Source organism: Achroia grisella, unplaced genomic scaffold, assembly GCF_030625045.1.
Source record: "Achroia grisella isolate CSIRO2021 unplaced genomic scaffold, CSIRO_AGI_Agris_v1 utg3403, whole genome shotgun sequence".
In the NCBI taxonomy this organism is placed as follows: domain Eukaryota; kingdom Metazoa; phylum Arthropoda; class Insecta; order Lepidoptera; family Pyralidae; genus Achroia; species Achroia grisella.
The window spans coordinates 93840-121521 of NW_026712804.1; the positions used below are offsets into that span (position 1 = coordinate 93840).

At 31.4% G+C, this 27682-nt stretch overlaps 1 protein-coding gene and 1 pseudogene across 1 annotated transcript; one reads left to right on the forward strand and one right to left on the reverse strand.

Annotated features, from left to right (window-relative positions):
- Window positions 1–3120: 3120 nt before the first annotated feature.
- On the forward strand, window positions 3121–12325 carry LOC131843803 (zinc transporter ZIP9-like). Its single transcript, XM_059192559.1, has 6 exons — window positions 3121–3428; window positions 4174–4369; window positions 7493–7603; window positions 9572–9710; window positions 10486–10604; window positions 11662–12325. Exons 1-6 carry the CDS (start codon window positions 3333–3335, stop codon window positions 11880–11882), a joined length of 882 nt encoding a protein of 293 aa, XP_059048542.1. The 5' UTR covers window positions 3121–3332; the 3' UTR covers window positions 11883–12325.
- A 3483-nt stretch (window positions 12326–15808) lies between these two features.
- Window positions 15809–24518, reverse strand: LOC131843804 (fatty acyl-CoA reductase wat-like; annotated as a pseudogene).
- Between the last annotated feature and the right edge of the window lie 3164 nt (window positions 24519–27682).

Here is a 27682-nt window from a genome sequence, read left to right on the forward strand (position 1 = left end):
TTTTAGAGTAAATTGTATTATCATTCATACTTGACAATATTTTACATCTACTGTAAACATTAAGGAATTAAGTTTAGGAGCGGATTTAAAAATAAAATTTATTCATACTTCACTTACTCGTAGGTTTGTCACTGTAGACTTTTTTAATCGACATAACACAATAGGTTAAGGCTTCTGTAACTTAATCAGATATATTGTTGTACTTGTTTCAGATATATTTTTATAACTAGTAAATATAACTGTAATGTATTTCTGCTTATAATTAACATTTAACTTATAATAAACAATTGTAAAAAAAATGTTTGTTTTTTCGTACCTAATTATATATAAAACGTATTATACATACCAGACAAAAAATCTTTTTGTAAATGAGTTCAAATGAGTTGTAAATTATAAAACCACCCTGAAGCGGCCACTACATTAGGCACGTAAGGCACCTAACTTGGGGCATTCCACTACTGTTCTTTTTTTTATGGATTATAATGGAAAACGGTTTACGCTGATGGAGCACCAGTGGAGGATTATAAGATGAGCATGAGGTCAAGTCAGTTAGCCCACCGTAACAAATTTACCAAGAATTTATCACGATGGTTTCCAGGGGGAACCGCGTGGAGGTCAACCTAACATGGTACATTGGGACAACTGGGATGGGATTGGGACAATTGTGGACTGATGACCCCATTGCTAGCAAGCAATGGGGTCATCAGTCCACATTACTAACAATCCCCTTCCCCCCTCCACTACTGTACTGTGTAGTCTAGCTGCGCGCCACAAATACGCTTAGAATAACCACTTACCTGAATCCAGTGCACTTCTAAAGTAGAGTAACGGGTGAAGTCGAAGAGCAAGTCCAGATGGCAGGAAAACGGTGAGAGTCTTTTGTGGAATATAATCTTAAATAGTTTCTATACAGTAACCACAGGCGGTACCGCTGTCTAGGTGTAATTTCTAGGACTTTTCTTCCAGAATAAATAATTATTTGACCTACACGCATTATAAAATCCCTTCGATCAATCCCCTGTCCAATTCAAACAACCCCCGATTGAATTGGACGGCAGGAAATTACGACGACCTAATACGAGATTCCTACTCCTAGCGATTCTTTCAGACTAAAATTATATCAGTCAGGCATAGGGTAACTAAACCTTTAACCGCTTCATAAATCCCTCCGCGGATTTGGAATGTGATCTACACTCGCCCACTTTACAGCTTCACTGAAGGATAGAGCCTTCGATGAAGCTGTAGAGGCTAGTTGAGGCCAATAGTATTAGAAAAAGTCTTATAGAACAGATAGTACAGCGCGTGTAGTCACAAATAATTCTTTATTGTAGTGAAGCAGACAACAATATGTCTATTCTTATAATATTGTATTAATTGATAATAAGACAACGTATTTTTTTGTTCAGTTAAAAGAAAGTTCGCTTTATTAGCGGCCAGTTAATATATTTCATATTCCTAGTAATGTATCTTGACCAGAAAATTTATGCAATAGGCGACAGATAGTTTTTTTTTTAATATGTGATGATGGAATTGTGCTTCTATTTGCGTTAACGGTATACACTGGCGGGCCCCAATGGAGGATGATGATTCCCTTCCCCCTTGAACTGACAAATTATTGGTACTGATAGATGAAACCTGTCAGTCAACTAAACTATTAGAACCTGAATAATAAATATATATCTAATCGGTCTAACCAACAACGTATAAAAATATGATTTTGTTTTAGAAACAACTGACAAGTTATTCAAAAAATAACAATAAATATAATACGAAAGTATAACGTAACAGAGCGAACAATTTTATTTATATCACAGACAAGTTCAATGCAAAATGAACCAAATTTTATTACAATTAAAATTGGTTTTAGAACCTTAACCTTTTTTTTCTGTTTCAATAAAACTTAACTTAGTATATAGTATTCAAATAGGCGACTATTTGAATACTTATATTATAAAATATTTATATTATACCGATTAATGGTATATATATTTCTTATTCAAAGTAAAAACCCGTTAAATAATAATATTACAATACGTGGCATAAAAAATTGTTAAAATAAATATTTCTATTAATATTTTTTTAACAATTTTATATTTTATTACTTATATAAATGTTTATTTTTACAATATAATTTAACAATTAGGTAGGTATCTACTCTGGATGGTGTAGCGGCGTGTTAATAGCCAATACATGCGGAATCTTTCGTAGCGGAAGAGGACGGCTTTCCAGCAACTTGTATAGTCCCTGACAGCGTGGCAACAAATAACAGTAGCGCCTGATCGTGATCCAATCCGGAGCATTGTTAAAGAAAGGTCTAAACAAAAGTAGTCTCGCGGATGGCAGGAAGCCACTACTTTTGTTACGGAGACTGTCTCTTGCGGAATATGACGAACGCCACTCATGAAATACTGTTAGGTAACAGTTAACACAGACGGTATCTTCGTAAAGCAGTAATTTTCCAACTGAACTGTTCTATGACCTTTTCGAACTGTTCTATGACCACTCGTCATAGATATTTCTGGTAAATTACTTAGGTTTAAACATTTATTTTATTTAGAAAAAGCGATGTACAACACAATACACGTAGCACAATATTTAATCCTTATAACTTTTTTATATATATTGTTACAAACAAAAGACGGCGGGCTTTATCTATTTTTTCTCCTATTTTATTTAAAAGCATTTTCGCATTATTAACGGCCTGCTACATATTTTCAGAAATGTGAATTTTCTGAATCTGAAATTTCCAGGAATATAGGCGATCGATAGATAATAGGTATGAAGTCTATCAGTCAAATAAAGTAGTATTAGTTTGTGGCAGATAAAATCTAAACCTAAACGGCACAGCCTCGCGATATATCACTACGCTTTTATTTTATGCAATGATTTCCATTATGATAATTTGTTTTTAGCGGAAATGGCAAGTCTTTCTTCTAATTTCTAAATGTTATGGTAAATTTTATTTTGAGCACTTTTCGATATTTGTACTTTTATCTACCGTCACCAAGGTATCTATGGTATTCATTAATTGGAAACCTATGTAAATTGTCAAGTGTCATGTCAACTCAAGTTGTCATTGTCAATGTCAAAACTACGAATCACGAATTGAAATCGAAACGTAAACGTAGTGCTTTTTTTTGCCAGGTTTACAATTGAAACAAACGTCCGAAATAAGTTAGAAAATATTGAAATAAAATAAATATTACCACTCGTCATTTCTTCATCATATTAAATAAACATGTGTTAGATATATTTTAATCTTAAAAATTATTGTGAAGTCACTTGTTAATTTAGTTTTTTGTGTTACTTTGGTGAAAGCTAAATAAAATAAAATGGATGGAACATTGATACTTATTTTGTTGGCTATTGTTATGTTAATTGGTTCTTACGTTGCTGGAAGTATACCGTTAAATGTGAGCATGTCGGAGGTATGGTATTTATTAAATTTAATCATTGTTTTTATTGGCAATTATTTTTCCAATACCTCTTCCCATCTGTTTACTGTGATATGCTATCATTTCTCACAATTTTTCATAAGTATCACAGGAAATATTATTATTTTTTTGGAAATACATTCGTAATATACAAATAAATATAAAATATGCAGATAAATACTCTTTCTAATGAATAAAAATGTTTGCACTATGTGGTGAATTGAATCCATGGCCATCTAAGTAAAGAGGTGGGCTCAACCACTAGACCACAGGCCGTCAAATATACTGTCTAAATACAATCATAATATCTTTTCTTCAAGTATTGCTACTTTTTTTTCTTCTTATACAACAGTCTAGCCTTTTTATTTTATTAGAATCGATTTTGTTCTTAGGAAAGTAAAATTTAGAATTACTGTCCTAATTTGTGGAATTGTGTCTCTATTTGAAAGATGCATTAGTCTAGAGTGCTACATATATTAAAGTTAAATTCAAAGTTATTAACATCCAAGAAAAAAACCAGATACTAAGTAATATTCTATAATTATTGATATAAGAATTCAATAAGTAAATCAGAATACACAACTGCAGTGAGTCAAGAACTATGAGCAGATCTTTTAAGTGTTTGAAGTAGTAAAAAGAGATGCTTGAATGACCAACAGTGAGACAATGTATACTAGGAATTGTTTGATAAATTATTGTATTCTGTACTATTTTCATAAAATACATGACTTTCTTGCAGGATAAGCTTAAAAAAGTTACCGTATTTGGTGCTGGTCTATTAGTAGGAACTGCCCTGGCTGTGATTATTCCTGAAGGGGTCCGCTCACTGTTCAGTGAGAGATCTCTGCCAACCATTATGACCAAGGACTACACAGCTGAGCCACCTGGACATGATGATGATTTGCATTCAGTTATTGGAATATCTCTTGTGCTGGGTGAGTTTTATTATCGCATTCATCTTATCCAAGTGGTGAAAAGGGGAGGATAATATATTATTGTTATTTGTATGCTTGCTTTCTGTCTCATGCTTATTTCTAGCATTGAATGTACCATTATATTATAATTAACTTGTTTAAGAGCGACCCTGGCTGTGTGACTAACCTGTCTAAATATTCTGAGCCATAATGTCAAAGCTCCAATTCAGATACTTTAACCAGCTATGGGGACGGAATTAAGTCCGCTCTATGATTAATAAACTTTTAAATATAATAACCCTGAAACCAATCTGCCCTGTGTTATCCTGGGGCATTTCTAACAATAGCAACATTTTTCATTCGGTTTAAGAGTTCAAACCTCGGCTCAGGCCATCGTAATATCTATCCCCATTTGAATTGGACCGGGGATCGATCAGAGGGAAGAACATTCAAATTCAAAGCCTTTATTAATTGACACAAAATTATACAATCTAACATAATATTTAATTAAAAGTTTAACATATAAAAGAAATATTAGTTATATATAGGCCAGTGTAAATCTGAAGCTTTTGCAGATCATCTTAGTAGAGTCTTCGTGCCCAATAATGCTGCTCCGAATGTAGACGAATCTGAAATGGACTCAATTCTTGAACAGGATCTTCAGCTAGACCTTCCTCTAAAACTAGTGACACCCAAAGAGATTTATGGAAACATAAAAACCATGGAAAACAACAAGGCACCAGGGTTTGACCTCATTGACAAAAAGATTCTTGAAGAGATGCCTTCCAGAGCTATAGTGTATCTCACAATGTTGTATAATGCAATTTTAAGAGTTGGACATTATCCAGATTTGTGGAAAGTATCTCAAATCATAATGATACACAAACCTGGTAAACCGACTCATGAGGTTGCTTCTTATAGACCAATTAGTTTATTGCCTGTCATGTCTAAGCTGTTTGAAATGTCCCTTCTGCACAGACTAACAAATGTTCTCAAAGAAAAATCTGTTATCCCTGATGATGATGATTTCGAAAAGAACATGCCACTGTTGAACAAGTTCATAGAGTATGCCGCAAAATTAGAAAATCCTATGAAAAGAAAGAATATTGTACATCTGTGTTCATTGACGTCCAATACGCCTTTGATAAAGTTTGGCACAAAGGATTACTATATAAAATTAAATGTTTGCTTCCACACACATTCTATTCAGTATTCAAGTCCTATGTGTCCAATAGGCTATTTCAGGTGAAAGAAAATGACTGCACTTCAGGATTTTATGAAATCCGTGCAGGAGTACCACAGGGCTCTGTACTAGGACCTGTCTTATACATTTTGTACACATTCGACTTACCTCAAAGTACTGAAATTACAACAGCAACGTTTGCTGACGATACAGCCTTACTTGCTTCGAGCGAATGTCCAATTAAAGCTTCCAACATCTTACAAAAAAACCTAAATGAAGTAGAAAAATGGCTAACTAAGTGGAAAATTGCTGCAAATGTGACTAAATCAGTCCATGTAACGTTTACCCTTAGGAAAAGCGATTATGCACCAGTTACCCTAAATGGTACTCAACTTCCACATCAAGATACAGTTAATTACCTAGGAATGCATTTAGATCGCAGACTTACTTGGAAAAAGCACCTCCAAATGAAAAGGGAAGAAATAAATAATAAATATAGAAGTCTCTACTGGATGCTTGGTAGAAATTCAAGATTGGCTATCGATAGCAAACTTCTCATTTACAAGGCAATGTTTAAGCCAATCTGGACATATGGGATACAACTATGGGGCTCTGCTAGTGACTCCAAAATAATGACAATACAACGAGTTCAAAATTATATATTGAAACAACTTTTGGATGCACCATGGTTTATAAAAACAACTGAGATCCACAAACTACTTGATATCCCCATGGTTAAGGATGTAATTAATGACTACAGCAACAAATACAAATCACGACTACACAGGCACTCAAATAAATTCGCTGGGCAACTTACAATACCTGAAAATTTGCGCCGATTAAAGAAAAGGCGTGATATATTTGACCAAGATAGTCAGACAAGACTGACTTTTTAAGAGCGAGGAGCTGTTCTACTGAGAGCGGCACTCTACCTGTTACAGACGGAACACCACATTTGCTTATAGTCCATGTGACTGATTGCAAGATTTAAAAGGGAAAAAAAAATATATGTTTTATATTACTTCTAATTCTGCACATCAGTCTCTGAGTCAATGTGTTCTTTAGACACAAAGGCCTTCTCCAGTGTTTTCCATGTGTTCCTATCTTTTGCCAATCAGAGCCACAATGGGCTGGCAATCTTTCTAAGGTCGTCAGACCATCTCTTGTACTGTCTTCCTCTTTTTCGTTTCGTTTTTTCGGGAAGAACATTATGTACCTACAAAGAATATTTAAAATAGGATTGTGCATGCTTATAGCAAATGTATGAAACATTTGCTATTGTGTTCGCAAAAAAATATGTGATCCATAAAAATTTTAAACCTAATAAAAATATACAGACTGACTCCTCTATCCATCCTAAAACGATAGCAACATATAATAAAAAAATAACACCTAGTTCTTGGAGCTATCTCACACAGTCAAAAGGCTGAAAAGGAGGAAGTTTTTGTAGAAACGTAGTAGAGGTGCTGAGTTCTTTATCTACAAATAAAGAAGCACTCTGTGCATCAGCTTATAGCCTTATTACTGTTTGCTAATATAAAAAGGAAAAAAAGGATATCTTTAATTGAATCTATGATAAAGCAAGCAATAATAATAAACCTTTTTTTTATGTAAAACTTGTTCATTATTGCACTGTTAAATACATAATAAACTTAATTATATGCACAGTGAGCAAAGGTGGACTTATCTCTAAAAGAGATATATCCTATAGACTAGACTATCCTATAGATGGACTAATCTCTACCAACAACCTAACAGTGTGGCATAGCTTATTAATGAGTGGGTAACACCAGTCTACTTGTGTCACCAGTTTCACGTGATAATCATTTGTATATGGTGCTATTCATGTATATAGGTGGTTGTTACCAATAACCATCAGGTAAACTGTCAGCTTGAGATATTTCATAAAAAAATTCTGAAGATATGTATGAGTGATTTTTAAGTTATTGTCTGCATTCCAGGTTTTGTATTCATGCTACTAGTCGACCAAGTATCAACAAGATATAATGAGTCAAGCAATCCTGTGGAAAAGAATGTTACAGCTACTGTGGGTCTGGTAGTCCATGCTGCTGGTAAGTTTGTTACATTAGAGAATTAACACATATTTGCAAGGAAATAATAAAAAGTTCATGTTTTATTTTATTTGAAATGAAAATAAAAAAAAATATTAATTACAAGGGACCAATATATTTTTTTCGTGGATGATTATGAAATGCCTGGTGCAAATGATTACAATAATTTCATTATTTGTACCATTATTCCCCCCCCCCCCATCCTACTTTGTCACTGTCGGTTACATTTTAACAATTATTACGTTATGTATCATATTGATAATACACAAAATATGTCAAACTGTGTCGAATTTTTTGTAAATGTTCTCTAAGTTGTGTTTTCGACTTCTGACATATCTGTGATAAATATAGGATATGTAACACTACAATAAACAATACAATATGTAGTGTTACATACACTACATATTGTATAACTTGTTGGTGAAAACCACAGTTAAGGCGTTTCTGAGAATATAGTTGACAAACAGGCAACAAATCTAAATATACTTTTTTTATTCAATGTTCTTACTAAAGTATACAAATATTACAAATGCGGAAGAGCTGAATGGATATTAATGAAATTTGTTAAGTAGATAAATTGTATCACTAGGATGGACATAGGCTATATCTGGTCAACTGGTCATATTTATAAGTAAATTTTAAATATGTCTCCTTACATCTGCGCGACATGATTTCACGTGTACATTTTTGTAATTATGTAATATGTACAAAACCTGCTCCGTTTACAATTTCATTAGCAATGCAAAATACTTAATAAAAGACTTTGTGTTATGGACACTAGACAACTGATAGAAATGTATGTATGCGTACACAAAAAATGTATTTAAGATGCATACATGTATATTGTATATGCATGGAAAACACTCAAATAATACTTAAAAGAAAAATCATAAAAAAGAGCACTCATGAATACAAATGTCTATGTGAGGAATGGACCTCGGTAGTATAGAGTGTGCCACACCGCTAGACCACCGAGAGCGTAAAATTTGTATATATATTTTAATTGATATAATTAATCAATGCCTTCTAGATAATATATGTAAATCAGAACTAAATTCAGTATATTTAATTTTATGAGATATAATTTAATTACGTGTAGTTAGTAACAAAATTATAAGCGTGTTTATATTTAAAACCTTTTATCATCATGGTTTTGATTTCTTTATCAAGAAACATATAGCATAGATTATAAATATGATAACATGAAGATTAAGTTACATATGTTTCGTCATTATGTATAAAAATTGAATTCAAAATGGTATAAGTAACTTTAAACATTGTAATATTATTTTTTACTAGCTACTCGCCTCGGCTTTGCACGGGTGTACTTTTATTATACATATAAACCTTCCTCTTGAATTACTTGATCTATTAAAAAAAACCGCTTCAAAATCCGTTGCGTAATTCTAAAGATTTAAGCATACATAGGGACAGACAGCGACTTTGTTTTATACTATGTAATGATATAATACAAAAAGTATCTTATATTAATCTAGGATATGATATATCTCCTTCATTCGAATCTGTTCAGTACTATTTGAAACAGAGACAAATATCATATCTAATCCCACAAACTTTTACGTAACTAAGTAGTACGATATCCATCGAGTCAGGACCTATCGTGGCGAATTGACCAGGAATTGTCAACGATGGTTTCCAGCAGGGATCGCGCCCCCAATATACAGATAATAATAATAATAATAATCTCAGGAGAATTCACACAGCGCCATCTAGACAGACCCAAGCTAGCTAATTACTAGATTACTGATACAAATAAATAATATATTTTTTTTCGTAAATACATACATAGAAAACACCTAGACCGATACAAACAATCATACTCATGAATACAAATGTTTGTGCCGTGCGAGAAATCGAACCCGCGACCATCGGAAGAAGACGGTGTGCTACCGCTAGACCACCAAGGCCAAATATTGTATTAGTATATTGAATATATATTTTTTCCAGCTGATGGTATTGCTCTTGGAGCTGCAGCCACAACATCCCACGCGGATGTGGAGTTCATAGTGTTTCTAGCCATTATGCTCCATAAAGCGCCAGCTGCGTTTGGTCTAGTCACCTTCTTGCTGCACGCTGGTTTAGAAAGGTAAAATATTTAAAATTACTGTTTTGTTAACCAGTGTAGCACCACTCAAACAAAAATTTACTATTCCTAAATTGGTTTTAAACGGTGCACTTTTGCTCATTCGTTTAATCAAACATGTATTTGACAATGGTAATGGAATGCTACACAGGCCTCTGTTTTGGAAATAAGATAATGCAGCAGTAAATTAAATATTAAAATATACTTATCATTTTATGTTTATAATTTGAAATTAGAAAAAATCATTGAGATATAAAAGTGACATATTCTAAAAAAATTGTCAAACAATTCTACAATGACCAGCATCACTCCGCTAATGGATTACGCTGGCGAGGCACTAGTGTAAATGACAGAATGAGCATGAAGTCGGGTCAGTTAAACAATCGTGCTAAATTTACCAAGAATTCATTACGATTTCTAGGGGAAACCGCGTAGAGGTCAATGAAAAGAATAGAATGTAATGAATGTTTATTTACAAAATATTGATATTTGCACAGAGCAGAACTTATATAATAATTTACAGTTGTTATTGGTCAATATTGCTAACAATCCTCTCACCCCTTGAACATATTGATATCTTTCATTACATTTTCCATTTTATACGACGATTATTTGCAGAGTAATAGAAAAAAGTTGTCTGTGGACAGAGCTACCCTCTGTGTTTATATATTTACCTATTTAAGCCGCTAAAAATGTAGCGGCAATAATAAAGTAGTTGTATTCAAAATTTAACCATTTTTTGTCCGCTGAAACATAATATTATTTTCTTTTCTTACAGAAACAGGATACGCAAACATTTATTAATATTCTCGTGCTCGGCACCACTACTTGCACTACTAACTTACTTTGGCATTGGAAACGAGAGTAAACAGACGCTAAGCGACTTTAATGCTACAGGTAAATTATTTATTTTTACTAAACTGCTAATGAAAGTGCATGTATAATATTTATATATACCATAATGAGACGTAAGTGTACATAATTAAAGGCAGTTAATCTTTATTTTATTGAAAAATAACAAATCTATTTTGATACAACAACCATAAATTTATTAATACCTATATTTTATCAATTTGGTGGTAATGCGATTTACATATATAAATTATTTCTGAATAACCTATAAAAATAGGTAATCAATATTAATTTCTGATAGTGCCACAATTTCAAAAATGCAACATCAACGTTAAATGTTTTTTTGTGCCCAGTAACATAAGTATTTAAAATAATATAATCGCGATGCTATTATCCTAGATGGCGTAGGCAGAGGCATCGTAAATTGTCGATGTCGTGGTTAATGCAAATCTTGACATGACCACTTTTAGCTGGATATATTTATTTCCAACTTGGCAAGAAACAATCATACAGCCACATCTCGGACAATTTTTAGTTTGTTTTAGCTGTTTGATTCACCGGAGAATCAGTCAGAATTATAAATTTACACATAATTTATTTGTTTTGACCAGATTTATTACATTTAGAAATTACATTATGTACTATCAACTAGTTGGATGTCGTCCTGTCTCAAAAAACAGCGCTACATATAAACATACAGAAATCTATTGAAATATAGACACAAGTTCATTCAAATAAGTCCAGTCATTTGAGTGGAGTTACACACATACAAAAGACTTATTATTTCATTATTATTTTTAATATTTTAAATGGTACACTCTCTCTTTTTCTTACTGGAACCAACCTGAGTTAGGTTCAGTTTTTAATAAAAAAAATTTAATTCAAAATATCTTTATTCATGTAGGTCTATTACGGACTTTTATGATATGTCAAATCTATAGTTCGGAATTATTAAATACTATTTTTATTTTTTTTGTTCTATACTTTACATTAATTATTATAGACAAAATATTTTAATAGCAATCCCTGCTCAAGGCTTATGTCGCAGGAATCAAAAAACTTAAAATAGTAATAATTAAGATGATACCTTTTATGTTTTCAGGTATAGCCATGCTGTTCTCAGCGGGCACATTCTTATATGTTGCAACTGTTCATGTGTTGCCTGAACTCACTCACTCACACGCACATACTCACTCTCTTCTTCCCACACAGGAGGGGGCACCCCCCAAGAAGGGTTTTGGGGGATTGCAATTTTGCGAAATGATAATTTTAACTGTTGGAGCATTATTACCCCTACTTTTAACTATGGGTCATAAACATTAATTTTTTTTTGTTTGAGAACAATATAGGAGTGTTAGGACGAGACAACATGAGTTGTTATTGAAATTTGTAAAGACCAAGCTGTCTAATCTGGAAACAAATTCCGATTCAAAGACATTGGATTGCCCCGTAACTTTTCAGCTCTTCAATAGCATATTATTTCCATGTTTCGTGTTCACTAAGCTAGCTAGCTAGCTGTTTCAGCTAACTGATATAGTTACTTAATGATACGACTTATTCCTGTTTATATTTAAAAAAAATAGTACAATAATTAATTGACTTGATATATAAAGATTGTAATCCAGAGCAGACATCTTGTTTTAACTCTCCTGACTGTAGCTTAAATATTTATTTTTACCGAGTTCCTAGTAATAAATTTAGTGTATATATGACCTTAGAGGGATAACATCTCATTCCTCAAGAATGACAACTTATTAGTGGTACCACGGGTGTCTTATGTTAACGGGATGCCTCTAATGCTATTTATGTATATAGGCGACACTTATCATCATCGTGTATGCCAATAAAATACAAAAAAAATTTAACTCGTACAATAGTCTGAAAACTAAAAAAAAACAGGTTTTCTAATATGCGTGATAGAGTATATGGCCTAAGTAATAGTCTGTTAAAAACAATTTTATGGTAAATAAAAAAAAAAAACCGGTTTTAGAGTCTAAAACGCACGAGTAATAGCGACACAGAACTCACGGTGTCCGTACCCAGTTAACAATATAAATAATGTATATTAAGCACGAACGTTTAAAATAAACCATACAAATATTAGAATTGATGTCGCGGTTAATCTGATGAACAAAAAATCATAATAAGTTATTGATTATTATTATATCAATCTAATTAATTAATCAAAAATGTAATTGTTTACTGTCTACAAAAGTTTTCAGTTACAGTTGTCCAATTGTAACCCATCTGTCGTGTAAAATCAATCTATTCATATTTATAACAAATTTCTGAGGAGTTGTCCTTAACCTGTCATCTACGAAGGAGCCAATTGTACTCTGACGCTATAGCCCCATCTGTGAGAAGTCCTGTAATTGGTCTCCCAGACGGGTCGTTAATGTCATTTTGACAGCTAACAGTTGGAAGGTTAAAAGTAGTTTTATTTTATTATTAGTAATTTTACACATGTAATAGGTAAAATATTTTTTTCTTTTTAATAAAATCGTATATCTCCTTGTTACGCAGTAATAGGTTAAATATTATATTTTGCATTGTTACAACTTTAAATAAGTATTATAAAATCTGTTCTACAGTTATGCAGTAATCGTGGGAACAGTGTAATTATATATGAAACACTAAACCAACAGTTAATAATTTATCTATAAATAGTATAATATACACCATAACATTTCTTGCTTAATCATTGTACACAATATTTTCGTTTCAGTTATTTATCATTATTCCTCAAATAATAAATTACTTATTAAGAAAAGAGAAATAGTTAATATTTCAATTGAATTTATAAGATGTTTAGTCTCAATTTTCTTGTCTATCGCCGAGATATGACTCTATTATTACGTGGTATCGTGTTAAATCAATAGGTGAATTTGTGTATCTACTTAGACACATAATTTCTCCCATTTAGGTACACTTACATGAACTGTTTTTTAACAGTTATATCCTATACGCTATGCCTGTTATTTAAATGATCGCTGCCGGCCTATGTATATGAATTTCGTAAAAGAGAAATAGAGAGAGAATTAAAATAATTCTTTACGTTTTACTTTTTCTGCTATTCCTGTGTTCAATAGTAATATTTATTAATTCCTTTTTTATTAAAGTAATTGTATATAATATATATTTTTATATTCTAAAAAAGACAAGTATTTATTAAACTTTTTATTTAATTTATTATATTAAATATTTTAAAAAATTGTCCTAAAACACACTAAAAAGGAATCTGATGGTCCTGTCTCGTTTTAACTCATGAATGCGCTAACAACCAATTTGTTATAGATAGATTTTTAGCCAGTTTGCCCTTCACGGTACCTACGGGGTGGGCAGAACTTGTGCCAAAAGCGACTTTTAATTCGCCTACTTTTAACTCGTCTCATGTATAGACGCGTGTTCTACAATTATAGACGACTAAATAACTTCCGTGGCATTTTTGTACATATCTACTACCTTTATTTTACGGTAGTGTGAACAAAACGTTTTCTATATAATTTATTTTTTACAGACAAAACACAAAAACATACAGGAATTTGTCCTGTATTTTTTGTGGTTTGTCAATTCTTAATAGATATCCACAATCTACATATGAGATTTACTACATGGCTTTGTACTAATTGTCGTTATTGAGTTTTACTAATCTGCATTTATGATTTTAAAAAAAAATACTAAAATTACAGACATTCCAGTAGTAAAAATTAATATGTAGGTAAATGAATAATTTTTGTTTTATTTTTATAATTTCATTGATGAAATGTTTTTATTAGCTACTTTAAGTAGATTATTTTATATAAATGTAGTTTTTTTACATAAATATAAGTAAAAAATATATTAAGGTCTGTGTAAGTATTCGATATTGTAATAAAAAAAAGAAGATATATAATTATAATGTGTTTGTAAAATTATAAAAAAGAATTGTGTATATAAAAAAGGTGTATATATTTATATTTCATTGGTGTAAAAATTCATATTTTGCTTGACATAATTATAGCATTGTAATTTATTCTATAGTATAATGGCTAGTGATATGCTGTGTTCCTTTAAAAAAATGTACACAAATAATTGAATCTAAATTTTTTAGTGAAATAAATATGAACAATACATATATTTTTTATATCATATAATCATAAATACCTACATATTATTTTTCGATGGCCTCGGTGGTCTAGTGGTTTAACACATCGCCTTACTCGGAAGGTCGCGATTTCCATTCCTCGTACGGTACAAACATTTGTATTCAGGAGTATGATTTTTTATATCAGTCTGTGTGTTTTCTATGTATTTATATCAGCTGTTTGCTTAGCTTAACTTGTGACTAGGTGCTGTGTGAATTGTCCTGAGGTTATATATTGTTATCCAAACTGTTTTTTGGGTAGGTAATTAAAATGGCAATCAAGCTTACGACCTATATGATGGAAAGTCCTAACCGTAAAAATAACACCACGAACACCAGGATGTCAACAGTATCCGCTGTGGATATCAAATTGGTCAATAAAATACACAAGCTTTTTGTAGCATAGGGGATAAATAAACTTGCGGTTCACCTGATGGTAGATAAGTGATAACCGCAGCCCATGAGCATCCGGGTATTGCAAGTTCATTGCCAGTCTTTTAATAAAAAATAAGCTCTTTTCTTGAAGGTTTCTGTATCGCATCGGTTCGGAAATACCATTTCTGGTAGGTCCACAATGTTTCTGGAAAAACGCACGTTGGAGGACCGCTTTTTACGAGCACGATGCTATTTTAGTTTCTGGCGGGTAGTGCTATAGCGATTGTGAAATTCAATAGCTGGTATTAATTCGAACAATTCCTCAGTACACTCCGTGATACCTATATGCGGTAGAAAATGCATGGATGCAATGGCTCGCCGCAAAGCCATTGGCTTTAATGTATAATAGAATTTTATTGACTTGTCTTGACACAACGATAATTACAAAAAAATACAAACAACAATTTACACATTACAAAACAGAGTTAATGTGGACCGTAGGATTAACACGTCTTTCAAAGCCTCCACTTTGATGTGATTCAAATATACCTAATCGTCGAAATTCACGCATTTCGCCTATTAGGAAGTTCTATTCGCCACGGCCTTCGACCATGTTTTTTGATAACAAATAGGTACATATTTATATTTCTAACAATTTAATAAAACGCGAATAATGCTAGATTGTACAATAATTTATATATATATATAATAAAATTTACTAATACATATACAATTAATAATATATACCTATGTAATAACATTCGTATTTTAGGAATATATGTTTACAAATCAGGTCCCAAGAATTGTATAGTTTAATACACGCATTTATATTTGTAAGAATTAAAATGGCAAACAATGTGACTGTTGTCATGCCTCGTAGCTGAAAACTGATATGAAACTATAGAGTTATAGTTTCATATCAGTTTTCAGCATTAAAACAGTTCGAAAAAAAGTATCTCCTATCCTGTAATTTTACTGTCCCTTCTCAACCTACAATTAAAACAGCTTAAAAGGTAAGCGATTAAGCGGCTGAGGTAGTAAGGTATCTACGCATGCATATGCCTTTTTAACAAATTACTTCAGTGCACACAATTTTAGAAATCAAACTTTAAAATCCAGTATATACATAAAAATATATACCACCACATAAACATATAAATCGCTACTACAATGTAATTTACAATCTTTAACCAAAACTGTTTCTTCATACTCAAATTTGTATCTTTAAGACCATCTTTCAATATGTACTTTCTTAATCCCACACCCCATATTAGTAACATTTCTTTCCAATTAATAACTTTAGAGTCGAAAGCAAAAATATCTTGATCGGTTTTGGTTAAACTCTTATATAATTGTATGGTGTTAGTATCTGTGAAAATCCATTCATTGGTAGTAAAATGTGATAGAACGGACGTAATTCTCCAGGCTTTATTGTAGACTTTGTTTAATCTGAAATTCAAAATATCTTTATTCATATAGGCCTGTTACATACTCTTATACGTAACATGTCAAATCTACCGTCAGTTCGGAATAATTTCGAGATTAGAAGAACTGACATCTATTAAAAAAGAGCAACACACAAGTTTCTTGCTCATTCTTCTTGTGATGAATCTGCACAAGAATCAAAATATGACTATTCAAAAGTGCTTGTAATGAGTTTATTTGAATAAAGATTATTTCTATTTCTATTTCTATTTGACAAGAAACTCAGCTCGTATTCTTTTCAAATAAATGTTGTACATGTTTACAATAATACAGATTCATTTTTCAAATTTAAATTTGGGATATTATGAAATATCTTTGAAAGAATAAAAATATTTAAATGTTTCTATACATAAAAATGTTTTTTTTTGTCTATCTGCCTATAAATAAAAGGGATCTCTATATTCATAATTTCCTGTTTCTAACCTCAAACATTAACCTTTCCAATTTATCAACGTTGATAGATTCATAGATAGATCAGTCAAGACGTACGTTTATAAATACCTTATTGTTTCACATAAGAACTGAGTTCAAACTTAAAAAAAACGAATCTACAACACAGCTTGAGTATTCAAAAGTCGTATTAGTAATCTTAACTGTATGCATTAATTTATTATAGTAGGTAAGTTAATAGTCGTGGGATAAATTTTGTAATAATACCAAAATTATTAATATAATAATAGTAATCTCAGGACAATTCACACAGCGCCCTCTAAACTCAAGTTATGTTAGCTAAAGCTTGTGTTATGGATACTAGATAACTGATACAAATACGTAGATTTTTATTCGTAAAAACATTTTTCGTATATTATATGGTAATGAATGCAAATGTTTTTACCGTGCAAGGAATCGAACCGAGACCATCGGAAGTAAGGCGGTGTGGTAAACCGCTAGACCACCGAGGCCGTCAAACTAATAGAAATATTATAAATGTTAATATATATAAATATTTAACTATCTCTCCGTTAGTAAAAAACAACATAGAGTGAACCAAATTAATCAGGGGAGACGGTAAGCTAACATGCCATGATATTTTTTTTTCTTAGCGAAAGTTTCCATTTACGACAACGTCGGCAATAGACACTGTGTCTGACATTACGCACGAAGTAATAATAAGAATAATCATTATGGATAAATAGATAATAATGAATACTTACATTGGCTCTTTTCCTATTATTGATAGTATTCCATCTACAAAATATGCTGGTATAAAATGAAACAACCACGTAAGTAGATATGCCACTTGAACGTATTTTGTTTCCACCGCAGTGCAATACCAAACTGCTTTAGGTGATATTATACTTCTCAAGTCGTTTTTCATGTAAGAATTTAAAATTCCTGTAAAATAAAAATTCTAAAATGTATTTTTTTACCAAGGTTGATATTGTCATATCTGTTTCGTCTATTTTAGCCGCAAATTTGATTAATGTAAACGTAAATTTTGTTTCGAAATGAAAGGTGAGATACGGTAGTCAAATTACAGGGTAGTATGGCATTTGTGTATGAGTGACAATGCATTACCAGAACATTACGACATTTCGTCATAATATGGCCGGTGCTACATCGACGGTGACGGTTCTGTCCTACGACCAAGTGGACCATCAGCTTGTTATATATATAAATTGATTATTTATTTGTTGTATTGCATATGCACTATAGAACTAGGTGTTACCTTATCCGGTCAAAAATATTCTCACATTTTAGATTTGTTTTTAGTTTTTATATTCTTTTATTGTATAATATCTAAAAACACAACATTATGTACAGTAATTTATTTAAAGTAAACTAAACAGATCTTACCCCAAAGACATGGATTTCTAGAATTACTAACAGTATAGATCATTGTATCTTTCCCTCCTAATGACCATTTGTTTGATGTCTGCCATCCGGTAACTATGATTGTATTTGTTACCATATCGACCGGTATCAAGTCTATTTTGATATCGGGATCAGCAAGAACCACGTGGATGATTCCCAATCCAAGGCCAAGAAGTATCTAGAAAACAATTAATAAATTGTAAGTTTTTAATCGCGATTTTGTTTGCATCACTATCTTCTATATTAATAATTCCGTCAAGGGGTACGGTAGACTCGAACGAAACCTTTATGTGAATAACAAAACATAAAAAAATATTAATTTCGAGTCGACAACATATAACTTGTTTTACGGCTCTAGATACAAGTTCTTTTTAGCCCAATTTAAAGTTTTACAAAAAAATAAAAACTTTTGCACTTTTTATTTACTATATTTATTAAACACAATGAACGAAGCTTCTCAAATCTATGCCTTGCTTACTTTTAATATTCCATGAGAACCGATGACTACACAAATATCTACCCACTACCCACCTACGAGCGAATCCGGTTTTCATCTAGTACTTATACAATGTCGTATAACTGATATCAAATTTACAATAAACAAAGAATTTCTCTTTCACATTTACATTACTCTGTTTAATTGAAACTTAAATTATTTTATATTTTTTTAACTGTTATATTATTTCATTAAGAAGCTATTTGTCTTTATTTAAAAAAAAAGTGTCAGACACTGTACGTAATAATAATAACCCAACATTACACTACGTATTTTTTATAAATTTATTGTATATTAAACTGATTCAAGGATAAGATAAGTAATTATTTCTTAGATAAGTTAGGACATATCTAAATAAAATTTCGCCCTTTCACTTACCCCACTAGCCCCAAATACGTTACTCTTGTCCAACCATCCCGGTGACGGTTCACTGTACGACCCGATTACTGTAAAAAAAGATAAATATATATAAAAACATCAGTAATATAACAATTATAATTTTCAATATTGAAATAGCTCGAATTTAATTATTGTGTAATTTTTGCTTAAGGAACAATTCTCAAATGTTGATAACAAATTTAAACATAAACACTATATTATAAAAATAATTGCATTTCTGGTTAAAGCTTATAGTCTTTGAAAAATAATGACAGATTTTTTTATTTTATATTTCAATACTGAACCAAATGCGTATGAAACATTAGTTCCATTGGCTAGAGATGAACTATTCTAAAATGATTTAAAATTGCTTCACCAATTCACGTATAATTAGTTACATGTATTATATACTTTTATTTATTTACTTCATTCAAACATTGAAATAACAGTCTTCATAATAATTGTATTATTTACCGTAACCGTACCGTTACCGTATTCTTTACATAGTAGATATAAAGTGAAGTAGCTTACATTGTCTGTTCGTTTATATATTTTAAATTTTTATGCAGTTACAGAAATAGGTAGTGTAATTCAAGAAAAAGTTTTATATGTATAACACAAGTACACCCTTGTGAAGCCGTGACCGGTAGCTATTCTCTTATAATAGTTATCTAATAATAATTTCAGGACATTTCACACAGCGCAACCTAGACCCAAGATAACATATTAGATGTTAAAATAAAAGTTTCCGATAAAAAAAAATCGGTTTCGCAGGAACACCACTACCCCGCTACAAGTGGTAACATTATTTGAAAGTTTGACATTTATACATGTCAATTTAGTCCACGGGATTAAAACAGACTATAGCTAAAATTTGTGTTATGGATACTAGATAGGTAACTGATACACATACTAGTAGTATTTTTAATATATATTTTTTTTTCGTGAATACATACATATTATACATAGAAAACACCCTTATAAATACAACTTGTGTGTAATTTGTATAAATATTAATATTTTATTAACAAAGTTATACTTTATCAAGCTAAGGGCGTAGAACCCTTAGAATTATAAAAGCGAAAACACTAATAACCCAGAATTAAATTATATTTTACTCACCAATTGTCGGTCTAACGATACAGATTGGCAAATCGTCTGTATTAAGACGAATTAATTCCTCAGTTACAATTTTCGTAAACGTGTATGTATTCGGCCATTGTTTTCTCAATCTGAAATTTACAAATCTTGTTATTTTATACTCCATTCTTATTTCAATTGTAATAAATTCAAATAAAACCAAATGGTAAAATTAAGTATATAAAAAAATAAATAGGTATTTGGCTCGGAAGTAACAAGGAGCAAACCAACCTTAAGCAAACATCTTCTAATGCTTTGTCGTTGAAATTCTCAGCGATATCAATCAATTTCTCAGGCTCTATGGGGCTTGGGTAGAATTTTTCTAAAATATCAGTTTTCATATTATCCTTTGTAGCTAAACTGTAGGCAGTCGATATGTAAACGAAGGATCTGTAAAAAAATCCTTCGAATGTATTTTCAAATAGAAAAGTCATGGGCACTGTTAATTGTGACGGTTGTAATGAAAGGAATTCTTCATCTTTTTCAGATACGATTTTATAATATGTACTGTAAACAAAATAATGCAAATTTTATGAGTATACATTGAATTCGCAAAATCATAAATAATGCATGACTATTCGAAAAATCTTTTACTATTTACAGCACGACATCACAAATTTTATATTCACAGATTTTCTCTTGCGTTGCGTTTGTTATAGCTAAATGTTACCTATATATATCTTCGACACAATTTATTTTTATGTCCAATCTGCAATGTAAGTTATTTTGTGAGAGAAATAAGTGGCTGCCCACAAAGATTTTGAAGAAAGTCTTACCTAAATATAAGTATAATTTAACCAAAATCAGACGCGTTATAGTAACCTACATAATGCAGTAGATATGTAGATTTAGATACGACATTCCTTTTAATAATTTATAGGTGGTTAAGTGGAAACTACGGACATATAAGTATCATAATGTGTACTATAATATATATTAATAATAATTAACATATGTATGTATATATAGTCTACAACAAACCTGAGTTTCTTACAATTTTTAGCCAAGGTCAGAATCTCTCTCGTTCCCCTTACATTAGTAATTGTTGCGTTTTTCAAAGTATCGTCGAACCTTGTAGTAGCGGCTGCATGAACTATGATTTCTACCTGAAAAATAAATTTCTATATTTAATTCAGTAATTAAAATAATTGAAACTTGAATCAAACGATGTCTTCGGTTCAACACATACTTCCCATTTTATCTTTAACAATTTGATTCCATTGTTTGTATTACCTTACTAAAATTGATCCCATTTCGATGGTTCCCTCTAGAAACTATCTGGTCCCATATAAATATATTATCCGTATTGGAAGAAAATGAAGCTAGTCAAATGTACATTCTACAAAGCTAATTCATACTTGGCAATGCTAATTTGAGTTACATTATTAAATTATAAATTCTACCAGTGTTCTTCAATTCACTATTTACTACTTGCTAAAAGACAAACTTGGTGCTACTTATTTAGAATAAATTTTTAGACTAGCGTAATGTTTTGAGTTACAAATAAATACACATTTTGATAAATATAATATTAATAATATTTCAGGACAATTCACACAATCCATCCATCTAGTCCTAAGCTAAGCAGAGCTTGTGTTATGGTTACTAGACCACTGATATTAATACATATCTATAATCTATAAATATAAATAAAATTGTCTGTTTGTAATATTGAAATAATCGTTTTTTACTACATGCATATGAATATAAATATGGTACATACACCAAAATCACATTTTTTAAATTCAATTTTGAAATGAAATGGCTGGACTGATTTTGACGGGACTTTTTTGGCAGGTAGCTGATGTAATAAGGAGTAACTTAGGCTACTTATATTTTAGTAAAATAAAGTTAAATTCCAAGCGGATGAAGTCGCCGGAACAGCTAGTACTTAATATATATAGAAAACACCCAGCACCGATACAAACAATCATACTCATGAATACAAATATATAATAAAATAATATATACTTCAGTTGCAATTTTTTTCCTATCTTCATCGCCAAGTCCAAGACCAAGTTCATTGACGTCGCCTACCACAGCCGTTAACTTTTTGGCAAAATTTAGTCTCTGATTTCTAAGACTATCAAATACCTGAAAACAAATAAAAAGCAACATACTATATGTAGGTATAAAAGGGCAATTTTAAAATTAGTAAACTATTACATATTGCTCTTATCTTTCAGATTCTCCATCAGCAGCCAAGTTTTCTGTTAATAAATGGACGGATGAATTTATTCTTAGCTGAATTTACATCCCAAATGATCCGGTAAAATAACAATATAATAATGTAAAAACCAGTAATTAAGATGACGTCTTAGGCTTTGATACCGTCTACCGGAAGAGAAACCCCAAATAACGTCCGTAACTTGTGTAGGTGTGACACGGTTGTAGGTTTACTAGGCCCTTTTAGAATGCATTAACACTCACCTTCACTACTTATAACTTATAGATAGTCTAACGAATCGAATTAACAAACCAACAGGTGAGCTTCTACAACCCCTTTAAAACTTGCTTAGATTTATTTGAATAAACATGTTTTTTTATAGGTAAGGGGACATGAATTACGTGAGGCAAATTTGACTATTTCTACAACAATACCACTACCTCCTTGATAAGATATCGTGACATTTGTCTCATCCTTCGTCTTCCCGTAATTTCATGTGACATATTTTGCATCTGACTGGCCAGCTATTAAACAATGATAAGAAAGGATGCCAATCGTACGGGAATCATCGTACATGTACATATATCATTATCATCATCTGCTTCTTCTTTATCCTATTTATTTGAGATTTACGATTTTCGATACGACGACATCGATACATTTCATCCTCGTACAAGTATGTACGAGATTTTGACATATATTAATTGGTCAAAATACTATGACGCACAAAATTAGCCCATATACGATATTTCGACTTTTTACAAGCATATTTTTTTAAGTTTGGCGACCCTGTTTGAGATGCTACTGTGTAAGTTCGCATAACAGCGATATGTATTATATTATTATGTACATTTCAGCAACCTAATGGAAAATATCAAAATAATTAATGGATGCGATCAATTACGTGAGATTTTCCATTAAGGTTGTTGAAATGTACACAATAATACCGGCCTTATAAATAATTTTATAGACTACTCACCGGATCCTGTAAAACTTCATGAATTCGTGTCTCGCACATTTGTTCTTTTTAGTTCGCAACAATAAATATATTTTTTAATGTCGCACGATCTGAAAAAGAAAATTTTCTATCTGTCTTCTAATGTTATGAGTTTCTACAGGTTTCGTTTATAAAATGAAAGTTGCTAACTCTATTTTCTAAACGTACGTTTTACTTACCCTTGCACTTGTTTCTCTTTTTTATTTATATATAAATAATAACATAAACATATACCTGGACAATTAACACAGTGCCATCTAGTCCCACGATAAGCAGAGTTTGTGTTATAGGTACTAGATAACTGATATAAATACTTAGCTATTTTTTTTTTGTAATTAGACAAAAAACAACTAGACCGATACAAAGAATCATACTCATGAATACAAATGTTTGTAGCGTGCGAACAATCGAACCCGCGACTTAAAAGTTTGCTAAACCACTAGACCACCGACCAAATTAGTTCTTGTTGTTTGTAATATAATAAACAATAATAAACAAATTTATGTATATATTTCTCTTTTGCTTCTTAAGTTGTTAAGAAGTTAAGCCCGTCAAACATAAGTTGAGCCCGCCACTTCATGCATGAGTTATTGTATTAATAACAAGTAACCTCTTTTCGTGAACTAATTGAAATCAAACATACAATAATTGTGATGAAAAGATGAGGTAAACCGCAGAGAATTTGGTTCAGCAGTTTCTGAAAGTAGTTTGTACTAACCCACAGTCCAACAAATACATAGGTACAAATTGTTAAGTTTTTAAGTATATTATACAGGTTCCTGTATACATTTGTTATAGAAAATATATATTCACCTAAGTAGCTTCTCAATAAGATGTTTCCCCAAAAATCCTGTTCCTCCAGTAATGAGTAAGATGCGGTTTGCGTAAAACTGTTGGATGTCGGAGTCACCTTTTGATATAGCTTCCTTCATTGCCTTCTGTTTTAGCAGAGCTGCTTGTTCTATTGCAACTGCTGGGTCCATGTCCTAAAAACATTTTATTTCGTATAACTGGAATAGCAAACTGACGGTCTACCTGATGAAAAGTGGCAGCCATCTCCTAAATGCATGTACAGCACCACGGCAATTGTGTTTTGATGTGTCGAACGTGGTTCGTGTTACCATTCCTGAAGACTAAGATTCATGCCTACTATCCTGTAATTTCACTATCATCCATTAATTCATATTTAATAGCGACGCTCTTGCCGATTGGAGCTCTTGCCCTTTGTCTTCCTCTCCCTCTCTTTCCTTCTATAATAACTTTTATAAATTTATCATACCGATATGTTAGTGGATTGATAATCCACTAACATATCTTATATCAAAACAATCGTATAACATTATTATAATAATAATAAAAATAATACTATTACTAGAAAAATATGACTTCTGATTTCTGATTTTCTTCCTCAAGAATAATACCTTCACATAAAGTAACCTCTCCACACTTGGCTAAGGCCCGTGCGGGTGAATATTACATTAAGAATAGAAACATAATAATAAACTTGAAAAATTAACACACGACACAGCGCCATCTTGGCTTAAGATTAGCAGAGCTTGTGTTATGGTTACTAATCAACAGATATAAATGCTCTATACAAATAAGCATATAATGTTTGTACCATTGAGGAATCGATCCCGCGGCACATCGGAATTAAAGCGGTGTGCTAAACCGCTAATCCACAAGGTGGTCGGTAATTGTATAGGAATAGTTTAGATCTCATGGTTGTATACTATTAATTAGTTGGATAAACAAAAGGTAGGAATGCGATTCTGGACTCTGGAAATATAAAGACAGGAATAACCGACATCTTAAAAATTGTAAATTATAATTATAAAATTAATCAATTATTATTATATGTAATAAAACTTATATCAATGATACTTACTCGTCAGGAATGGCAACAATACCACCACGAACATGACATTAAGTAACACTTCTGATAGTACGCTATCATGCTATCCGTAGTGTTCCTGATAACTAAAGAGTCAAGCCACCGTATAATCAAATTTCTTGACTTCCTATGTTATACGTGAAAATAATTATATTCCAAAACTATGTATAATTAATTGCAAATAATACAAACCATCAGCAATTTAAATCCACTCGTGTACGTGACTGTTAAATTAATGATCAAGGTCATTCGAGAACTATTTTAGGTATTGTAATGTATATTATTGGGTAATAATAAACGTTTGCCATGATTCGACTAATATTTTGTATAATGCACATATATATTTAATCCCGAACGTAATGTCACATTTCGAAGCGTGTCACGTAAACATGGTACTCACATTCTTAGTAGTCGGTAAACAAAAAGGCTGCGCGCGCGCAACTTAAGCACTGATCGGCATCCTTTGCGATTATACGACCCATTATATAGTGTATTCTTGAACGCGGACCAAAGCGGACATCTCTTTTGGAATTAATAAATAGTTCAGTGGTTTTCTAACTAGGAAAAGAAAAATTGGTAAGTATTTTTTTTAATGCTTTTTATGCATGTTCGATCATGGGGAGATTGCTATTACCGAGCGTCAAATTACTATAAGACATGTTTTATATGTTTTTTAAGTTTCATAATAAGTCAGGCATTTGCGCATTTTTTTTATTTACAGGAATACCCGTGACAATTCTGAAGTTTCGAAATAGGTTTATTTTTCAAACTAGCCGTAGAATTTTATAAATTACCTATTTTTACAGGAAAACAAATAATATTGTTACATTTTATTAATAAACAATAAATTTCTCATTTACATATCTATAGGTATATAGAAAAATGTACTATTGTTTGATTTCAAATACATTAAAATGTATCCAAATACTGCTATAATTTATTTTATTACGTGAATATAAGTAATGAAGTAGTGAAAAGTATTTTAAATAATAATTAAAGAATTAATAGTTATTTCGTACCTATATAGAATTTGAAGTTTCGTCTTCTTAAAAAAATAAAATAAGTATGACAAAAAATATTACAATAACAGTTGAAAAACTACCGGAAGTGGTAATTTATTAGTCATAATGGTAGATCTGTCGAATGCAATAACAATTTTTTTATTTGTGTTTTTTACTTGATTCTATAACTAATCAAGGCTTATTTTCAACCACCTTTAAAAAAAATGTAATCAAGTTCACTGTATTTTTTATATGCGTTACCTTAGTTAGGATCGATTGAATGTATTTTTTTTTTATTTTAATACTGGCACGTCTCGTGGGCCATTCACCATATAAATTCTATAAAGGTCTGACCAATAATTTTTAAGTTATAGGTATAAGTATATATATATAGTTGAAATGAGTTTTTTTTCGAAGCCTGAAGCTCTGAACACGCGTATGAATATTATAATACTGGAGCAAAGGATTGATAGTAATGTGAACTAATTACTCCATCGCCAGCAATGTACCAAGTCAGGTTGAGGTTCCTCGCGGTTCCTCCTGGAAATCATCGCGATAAATTCCTAGGGAATTTGTCACGGTGAACCAACTAACCTGATCTCCTACTCATCCTATCATCCTCCACTTAATTACTTAAAAAAAAAAACTAAACTACATTACATACACACTATATCTACGCAGTTTCACTGACATTATATATTACAGATTACACTTTCCATCAGGTGATTCGTCAGCTACTTTACCATTCCTTTTAAATAATATTGCGCAGCCTGTACTCCTGCGGAAAAACGGTGTTAATGCAAAATAGTTTTAAATAATTATGTTTCGCCTTTAAACTGCTTACGTACTTGTCATTCTACACTAAAACTGCGCTTATTTAGCTCGGATATATAATTTTTACAATCAATAAATAATTAATTAAGGTAACTTTATACTACACACACTCATAATACCTACTTCAACTACTTTCTATTTATATGTTAGACATATATATATTTATTTATTAATAATAAAGTGTACTCTCATAAAGTTATAGTAATGACTTAGAAGCAGATATATAGAAAGGGTAATAACTAAACTAATAAAACCAAAATCTAGTTATAGCCTGTAGAGAAATTACTCTATAAAACTGTAGGTACCTAGAATAAAATATGTTATATATGAGCGATTTAGCTAACGACCTCTTACACAGGGGTAAATATATGAATATGTTAATTAAGTGATACATTTATAACTGCTATTTTGACTTACG